The 9782-nt window shown below is 35.3% G+C and overlaps 1 protein-coding gene across 1 annotated transcript in view; it reads left to right on the forward strand.

Moving 5' to 3' along the window:
* LOC136864570 (facilitated trehalose transporter Tret1) overlaps positions 1–9540 on the forward strand; it is a 180248-nt gene extending 170708 nt beyond the window's left edge. Inside the window, exon 5 of the mRNA XM_067141745.2 lies at positions 6954–9540. Coding sequence (XP_066997846.2) covers positions 6954–7415 — 462 coding nt within the window. The 3' untranslated portion in view covers positions 7416–9540. The remainder of the gene's footprint in view (positions 1–6953) is intronic.
* Positions 9541–9782: the final 242 nt, after the last annotated feature.

The following is a 9782-nucleotide window of genomic DNA, read 5'->3' on the forward strand; positions in this document are numbered from 1 at the left end:
GACTTCGGAATTATGACATTGAGATCCTGCAAGAACTGAGGGAATTTTAGTTTTAATTTTGGCACCAGCATTAGCTTTCTTGAGGTTCCGCACAATAAAATTCAATGATCTCCAGGATTTCTTAAATACATTTTGCATATACCCTCACCAGTTTAAGTCTTTTCTAATAGTAATGGCTAAGTACTTACAACTATCTACTTCAACAACACTTTTCTCCCCCCCCCACCCAAGTTCATAATCCCTCTTTCCTGTCATTTTGTTACCTAACAAAAATGTCTTGCTTTTTCCGCTGTGGATTTCATGCACCCATTTTTAAGTCATATACAAATCATACTGAAGCAATAGTTCATCCTCCTCTGTCTTTATCTCCCGATATATGATGCAGTCACCAGCAAAGAGGCGCATTTCTGATTTTATCGAATCAGGCATATCATAAGCAAAATTATCACAAAAATAATTTATTTTATTTTCACTACCTATTCAATACAAACCACCTGCTACGTGGTTGAAATCTGCATAATACCATGTAAACTTCTCAGGGACATGTTTCGCCCCTTGTTAAGGGTATCATCAGCTTGTAGGTAACCTTAAGGTCAAACGTCTGCAGCATTATCTATCCATACATGGTTTACAATGAGAATTACATTACACCTTTAAGGCCTTTTAAATTTACATGCTTACAATCATAATTTGTATAAATATCCAGCTGTTGCTTATAATTAATTGACCTTGAGTTTATCACGAACAGGTACATTGAACATTGGGGCAAATGTACCCAAGAAAGGTTACACTATTTACTCAAGACTTTTACTATCCCAATGATCTGCAAGTTATTGTGAAGAGGATCCATTTTAGCTTTGGACTTTTTCAGAATCTAAAAAGAACAGCACTCAGCTTCTAATTTTCAAGTATATAAGACACTATCAATTCTCAATACTCACAGTGTGCAATGTGGCATCTTTTTGTATTATAGTTGTAGCATGCAAATTTAAAAAGTCTTTAATGTGTAACGAAATTCTCATACGTATCAATCATGGGACTTGTCTCTTGCAATCAGGCATATCATTTATGAAAAGTACGAAAAGAATTTAGTCCCAGGTCTCCACAAGGCTGTGAAAGAGTCGGGAGGAGACAGGAAGAGAGGTATTTACCAGCTTGTTTCTTCCCAAGAGTGCCATTCAGAGGAGCTTCCATGATGGTATGGGAGGCATAAATACCCACGCCTGTACTGAACTTGTGCTCATGGATGGTCAGAAACTCAATGCCCAGATGTACATTGATTAGCTTTCCAATGAACATGTAGTCAGTTTTGTTCCGTTCATCACTTACAACTTCACACCCATGCATGACAATGTATGCCCACGTGCTACTGGATATATCACACAGTACCTCCTTGATGTCAGGTTATGAACTCTGGTCTCGCCAGTATGTAACCCAGAATTATATCGCATTGAACACGTATGGGACATGATTGGTCAGAGACTTTGGAGTCATAACATTGAGACCCTGCAAAAACTGAGGGAAATTTTGGTTGAAGAATGGGACCTCATTCCTCAAGAGGATTTGTATGCAACTGTGGACTCAATGCCAAGACATCTGCAGGCAGTGATTTGAGTAAGGAGTGGAAACACAACCTTTTAGTGGTTTCTCATTCTTCCACATTTTCAGTAGCCATGTAAAGTATAATTTGTATCGAGTATCATTTGACCAACAATGATAATGATGATGAAAATTGATGGATTTGATGATAATAACTATGCAAGTTAATTTTTAAAATGGCCAAAATGGCCTTTTCTTAATCGTTTTTTTAAATACTGTAATTTAGTAAATTAGAAATTAAAATGGCAGCGAGACCAAAAAATTAAAACTTTACTGTATAATCAGAAGGCAGGTGAACCATACTTTGTGCTGGTGAGTAAAATTGTTCAACTTTAGAACTGCTCTTAATCTTAAAGGACACAGGAGTGTTCAACAAAGTTTCTCATATTAAATTTTTCTTAAATACCAATGGATTTTGCTGAAAATTGAACCTACTACTTTGAGTGAAAGACATAATTTGATAACCACTCACATAACAATGTGTGAACTACGGAATACAAAAGGGTAAAACAGGCATATATTTTTTCATATTGTACCAGGAAGGCCTAGGTCCTGGTCCATGTTAATTGAAAGAAATGTTATTTCCAGCATTAAAGATCCGACCGACGTACGAACATCCATGTAAAGAATGTTCCAGTATGTGCCAGACCCTACGAGTGCGCTAGGCGGAGTCAAGTGACGTCACCTGTCGCTTGAAGCTCACCTCCCCTAGAGATATTTCTCGAAAGAAATTTTCTTTTAACAGCTTTTTAACGCCTTAACCAATTTCAACGGGACAAACGCTGAATTATAGCAAACATCATAAAAGTTAATCCCTGTAAATTTCAAATTAATTCATCAAACGGTTGTTGAGTTATAGTAATTTAAAGTCTCAACGAAATTACGTAATCACGGTCACATGGCCGAGAGAGCCGCCACCCCTCCCTGCGCTGGTATCTATATATGTCAAGGCCAGACAGCCCGCAAACTAGTACAAGGACAAGCAAACAGCTGTGTGAGTGAGATAGCGAAGAGACCGGCCCGCGTACAGTATGTTCGCGCAGTCACGGTAGAAGTACTTTCCGTCGTATCTCCGGAACGCGAAATTCTATCACCGATAGAATTATTAAAGGACGTCGCACTGCAGTTAGTATACCGCGTCGCGATTACAATATAATCCTAAAGACATTTAAGACTGTAACGCGAGTGAACTTATTGGAGTACAAATATTAACTATTTCATTACGTGTGGACTTAGGTAACTTCAAGTAACATTGAACTTCTACTGAGCTTAATACTTAGAATTACCAGAACTCATATTCACGTCACATCAACATAAGACTCACAGTAGTAATTTGAGTGAAAAAGTGAGAACTTTTCTGTGTTAATATAACATTATAGTAACAGGATTAGCAGAAAATAATCCCTAGCAACTTCAGACTGTGTTCAAAGACTGTGCTTATCGACTTACTTTCTTTTTTTTTATGTGAACTGTGTGATTATGAACGTTTCAATAACGACTGTAAATAGCATTTCGTACAGAAAGGACTGTGATTCTTCATACGCCATAAATAGTGTTCAACAGTGTCAGTGATAAACTACTCACACTAAGTAAATTTTCGTGTGCGAAAATCACCCGAACAAGCTACAACTCAACGTGATCCAGTTTCAACTGTCATCACCTCATTGGGAACGTCAACATCGCCAATCCAGATTCTACATGGAACATTCCAGACGTCCATCTTTCGACATTTGGTAACAACAGTTCTTGTCATAAGTGAGTAACAAACTGACTAAACTTTTTCATTTATTTTGAACAGTGAAACTTCAGTGTCGCGTGTGAACAATTTTCATAATTTCTCAAAAGTGATAAATTTAATTTCTCGTAGAAAGACTGTAGGCTTTCAAGTGTGCTATATATCGAGATTGACGAACTGAGAACTGAAAACTTTGATAATTTCTCATATCCATTTACAATTATAAAAGTGTGCTTAGGTTTAAAAAAGACTTTAGGTGGAAATTCCCACATATGAAAGACTTTGAAACCAATTATATTTATGCCATTTTTTTCGATATTTAATTTCTATGCAAAATTTGAGTCAATAATCATACCGCAGGGTGAAAAATTAATAAATTGTTTTAAGAAAAAAAATTATTTACCATCTATTATTCGCTCTGCGAGACTATCCTTCTCTGTATCGGCTCCAAAACCCAGTTCCACTCCCTGAGGTCCTACTCATGCCCTTTGCCCACAACTTTTCCTGGTACAATATAAATGACTTTGCACATCTTGGCCAACAGCTTTATGTGCTCAGTGTATGTGAAGTCTGATAACCAGTGTGGTTATGGTGTTTGTAATTGTGAATGGGACCAATTGTTGGACAGTTGTATTTCATCTTAAAACAATAATCACCACCACTGGCTGTATAGCATTAGACACTCACCTCAAATGTTCAAGGTAGCAGAATGAAATAATAGCTCAGCTGGTTAAAATCAGAGAGTCTCTAATTGTTTCTGACCTACGTCAGTAGATTTACTGGTAAATGATTCCTGTGAATAAATCTGCTGCCCTGGTGCCTCTTAAAACAATTAGTGGTTGAAGGACATTAAACATGGAGCAAGGAGTGGAAAGAAATTGCTGAAACCTGTATATTAAGTATCTTCACAAGATTTGCCAGAAGTTGATAATGTGTGGAAAACAACTGCAGAAAATAAGAGAGAGTCTCTAATTGTTTCTGACCTACGTCAGTAGATTTACTGGTAAATGGTTCCTGTGGATAAATCTGCTGCCCTGGTGCCTCTTAAAACAATTAGTGGTTGAAGGACATTAAACATGGAGCAAGGAGTGGAAAAAAAATCGCTGAAACCTGTATATTAAGTATCTTCACAAGATTTGCCAGAAGTTGATAATGTGTGGAAAACAACTGCAGAAAATAAGATTAATGTGGAGATTCTGCTGTTGGAAGAACAATAAATTGAAGTGCTTTTATGAAGTCAACGCTGAGAATTTCAGCTTAGCCGATGTGGATTGCCCTAGAAAAGTGTAAAAATGGGCAATGTTTTCCAAGAAGCACAAAATTTGCTACCTCAGAACCAATAAGAGAAAAACTACATGGATCAGTGCAAGTATTGCAGCTACAAAATGCTCGAACTATCATGGGGGCAGGACGTTAAGTCACCAAAACGAACACAGACGTGGAATGTTCCACGCAAAGAAGATTATTTCTACGATTGATGGAATTTCAAAGCTATTTCTTGCTATGAATTTCTCCCATTCAATCAGACAACTAATTCAGATGTGCACTGCAGCCAGTTAGAGAAATTACACCAAACATTCAACTGAAGAGGCTAGACACAGCGAACAGCAAAAGTGTTGGGATTCACCGAGACAACATCAGGCCTCATTTGTGTCTCGCATTCATGGAAAGCTATATGAAACTGGCAGGAATATATTGCGGTGTCCTCCATAATGACCGAATACTGCACTATTGTACTCCTTCTTGTCTGGATCTCTGAATAATTCTATCAACACATAAAATGTGTTTTATTTCACCAAAGAAAACATTCATAACTTTCCCACCAACATTACGTATTATTAATGTACTCAAGCTATTTAGGCCTTTTCAATTGTTTACTTACCAGCGTTTCACCCGAGTGTGGCAGTAGGCTTGTCGGTTGTATTTCCACACTTTTCTAAGGCACTGGCTTCTAATGTGCCATTCAGATTAAATACTTTAATGTTTGCAATCAATGAAATTAAATTATGGTTTCCTTTTGGGAACTTAAGATTTGGTCCTCATTATTAGATTATGGCACATATTAGTGTTCGTGAAATTTCATGGCTGTTTGTGTCTTAAATGAAAGATTATACAGGTGTTAAAACAAGAGTAAATTTGGGTGACCATTAGTAAATATTATTATTAGAACTTGAAAATATATACAATATATCTTGCACACAACTTTCTTTACTAGAGGATTATGTTTAATCATATCCTTTGTTACAATTTCGTAATATGTAGAGTATCTATTTCTTATTAAGTTATTTGCTTTGGTTTTGTTACCCAATTCTCAAAATGGTGACACACAAGACTTAATAGGACACAGCCATGATTTGTTAATTATTCATACTATTGGCCCAGGGCTCATGTTTATTCCTTTATGTGAAATGAAGAATGTTCCGTATTGTAATGATATGTACGATATACAAACACCTGTGTTACTTATGATATCTCCCTGAAATCGATATCACTAAATTGTCGAAGGCACCTTTCATAGTTTCTTGAATAATTTGAGCTACATGAATTGGTCGATGTAATCGGGGAGTGTTCATTACTCGCATCCTCGTCTCATAGCGTTTAAGCCTTGACCAGTAGTCTTCCACTTGGTTGGTGCAAGCACCAGTAATCGGATCCATTGAATTTCTGCTGTGGTTTACAATTTTGCGTTTGAATGTTGAAACTCCTTCCCCTCACCAGCAAAGTAGATAGCTTTGCACAACTCCGCCAACCATCGGAGTGATATAAAACTAGAATATCATAATCGTTTAAAGCTAAAACAAGAGTAATTGGACAAAGATATTCAGACTTCACAGACATAATCCTTTTGTATCAGCCCTGGACCTCAACAGGTAACAAAAGATGACACGTTAAAGTGCAGTGCCAAGATATTCAGACTTCACGGACGTAATATTAAACTTTCTTTCATGTCGGCCCTGGACATCAATAGGTAACACAATACGACATGTTAGAACGTAGCGCCAGTGAAGAAAGCCGTGTGTACATCAAAATAGTCATGGGTATGCATATATGTATTTTGATGTTTTAATAATAATAACAATAATATTTACAAATGGTCATCCAAATTTACTCTTGTTTTAGCTTAAAACCACGATGATCTTGTATTTAATGCACAAATAAGAGTGCAATTTTACTAACGCTAACGTGTGTCGTAAGATTATTATTATTAGGTATTAAACGTGCAAATATGTATTGTTTAATTTAATGTATTGTAAATTTCTGGCATGATACACATAAAAATTAACAAATAAATAATCAAAGTTGAAGAAAGCATTCCACTCAATGTCCACTAGTAATGGGTAGCGAACAATGTAAAAGGGAACAATGATGATAATAATGTAATAAAAGTTTGCATTTTGCTAACATTTCTCTAAGAATTGACTTTTCTTTGATACAAAGTTGTATTAATTGTTCATTCATTTTCATGAATAACACTTGAAATGCAGGTAAATATGTTAAGAGTAAAAAGAAATACAAGATACATTTGTTTTTACTTTGTACTTGATTACCACTTTCATAAATCACGCCATGGAATTAATTATGTGATTGAAATTTTAAACCTTGTTCATGTTGTTTCCAGATTGTCATGGGAGTATCCCTCGTTGGATTGGGACTATGTATTTATTTCTCGAACTTCTTCATTAATCAAGAAACAGACATGTTTGGATGGCTACCATTTGCAGCCGTCGTCGTTTACGTTGTTTCGAATTCAGTTGGTCTTGCACCAGTATCTGGTATCATCCTTAGCGAAATTGTTCCTCAACGTTTTAGGAGCATCACCAGCTCAAGTACGGGAGCATTGAGTTGGTTGAGTGCTTTCATTGTTACTAAATGCTTTTACGTAATCGAAGCCGGATTAAAATTACACGGTGCTATTTGGGTGTTTTCTGTCATGTGCGTGCTCGGAGCAGTGTATGTGTATTTTCTTCTACCAGAAACACGTGGACTCACACAGTATGAAATTGACAATCTCTTTGTTAATGACGCAGAGAAGAACGATGAAGATAAAGGACAAAAACAGGAAGCAACTGAGACAGTATAACAGGACGCTATTTTCTTACTTCTGGGTGGACTCAGTGAGTTACAGTGACTTTTCCATCTCTCCAATATGGAGAAAGTGTGAATGCCTTCTGAAGACACTGTGCTTTGTCTAAGTGTGTCTTAGTCTCTGTATCTCTGTATCTTTACCTGTGCCTTATCTCATGAAGTTATGAAATCATTGGACACACAGAAAGTGGTAAAAGAGTGCCACTACTAAATGTGCTTTAAAATTGAAATGTAGACTCCTTAGTACCATATGTAAACACAAGTGAAGTTAGATTATTTATGAACTACCAATAATCAATTTACTTACTTTCTATTGCCAATCAAAGGGTCTCATGGACCATGGTCCATAACAAGAAGGCCTCCAGCTATACAACGTACTGTGCTGGCAGATATAAATAAGAAAACATGTTGTAAGCTATTGATATATATATATTAATGATAGTGCTTCTGGTTAATTATGGTAAAATATATTCTTTCAGATTCCTTATTTTACACAAACACATTTTGTATGTTTAGTAGCTGAAGTAATGTAATTAAAACAACTTAACTTTCTGTTGAATAATATTAATATACCGTATTTACGCGAATAATCCCCGCCACCAAACAATCCCTGCACCGTAACTTTAGGAAGGCTGATTTTGAAAAAATGCCAACACTGACGCAAATAAAACCCACATCCCAATTTCGTGCCTCAAATTTAAAAAAAAATGCGGGTATTATTCGCATTAATGCGGTAATACACAATGTAACTATCAATCCTTAAGTAATTCATTTTAGTAATATAGCCATATCTGTTTACATGCCTACTGAATAACAAAATTCTCATATCCTCTTCTAAAAGAAAGCTGTAATTTAACAAATAACCCTACACAAAGAAAACACATCAATGTCTTGATCAACCTGAGTTGTTCTGTTGTTCCTTTAACTTGACCAATTTCACACTAGTTAAATTGTTGAGGTTAATGTTCTATTAATTATCACACCTGAAAAATATTGTTCAATTTAAAATATGGTCCTTCTTTACAAATTTAGAAACACATTGTATATTATAACACCAACTGCATATAATTATTATTAATATTTTCAATGTGTAGCCTAAAGGCAGCCTTACAAATAGGCAGCAAGTGATTTGTGATAAAATCAAATTCGACTGATGATATATATATTTTCACAACTTGTGATTATGTCAGAAGCATGACTGAATGAGTGCTTGAAAAAAATGAGTGTATGAATGAAGTGATTGACCAAAATGTAATTTATTATCTTGCTACAAAAGACTTCAAGAATGGACGTGATAAGTTTTGGTAAGTGTTTCTTTCAAGCAGAAGTATTATTACATGGTAAAACAACCTAATTTAGAGATAAATAAGCTATGAAAGGATTCATCTTCATTGGACAGCTACTGAACATCACTTGAACGGCTGTTTTATTAGCCTTTTTAACTAAATACTAAAGCTCAACTTAATTACGGTGCCGTACTTTGAATAATGAGATTTTATGCTGAAGGACGGATGGAAAAATATGAGTAATATATATAGAGAGAATATCCATGAAGTTGGATATTAGAAGGGGTTCCAGAAATTAAAATTAAGTACCAATAGCTTAAACATTGCAGCTTTTTCTAAATTAGATGTAAAGTTAATGAAACATTGATTATATGTGATTCTTTGTTTCATGAAAGTGTGTTACCTTCATTATCAAGTTTCCAATATCTTCCTCCATCAAACTTAAAAGTGAACATCATTTTCATGAGGGACTCCTTTTCAATTAAATTTTAATTCTGAATTATACAGTGTTCTAGATTCAAAATGATTTTTGTATTGATACATTTTAATAAAAGTAAAAACAAATATAGAGAGGCATTCAACTAAATGGGTTTCATTTCGTCTGTTGAACAATCTTATACCCATTTCTGCTAAAGGCCCTATCATGTGAACCATTATGGCCTAAGTAGGAGAACATTTCACTTGAGAGCAGAAATATCAGCAAATAATTTATGTTGCTAAACTAAGTGATTTTACCATGTATTCACACAACATTCTCGCTGCCCTAAATGGGTATTTCTACCAAAGAGCTATTTACATGTATTGTTTCCAATTTGTATTAGATTGCATTGACATAACTGTATTTTATTTGAATAAATGTTTTCACATAGGTGAAATATACTCCTCCTTTTATTTCATTTTGCCTAAACTCTGCTAATCCTCTTCCTTTCTCCTTGTTTTCCATCAAAACCAACTGAAATGTATTCATAATCTAATATTTTCAATGGTCAGATGATACAATGTGTAGAAATGTTATTACTTGCCATTTACATATGATAATTTAATGGTTTTGGCCAATTTGCAGAGAGAAGTTAAGA

Source organism: Anabrus simplex, chromosome 2, assembly GCF_040414725.1.
Source record: "Anabrus simplex isolate iqAnaSimp1 chromosome 2, ASM4041472v1, whole genome shotgun sequence".
Lineage (NCBI taxonomy): Eukaryota > Metazoa > Arthropoda > Insecta > Orthoptera > Tettigoniidae > Anabrus > Anabrus simplex.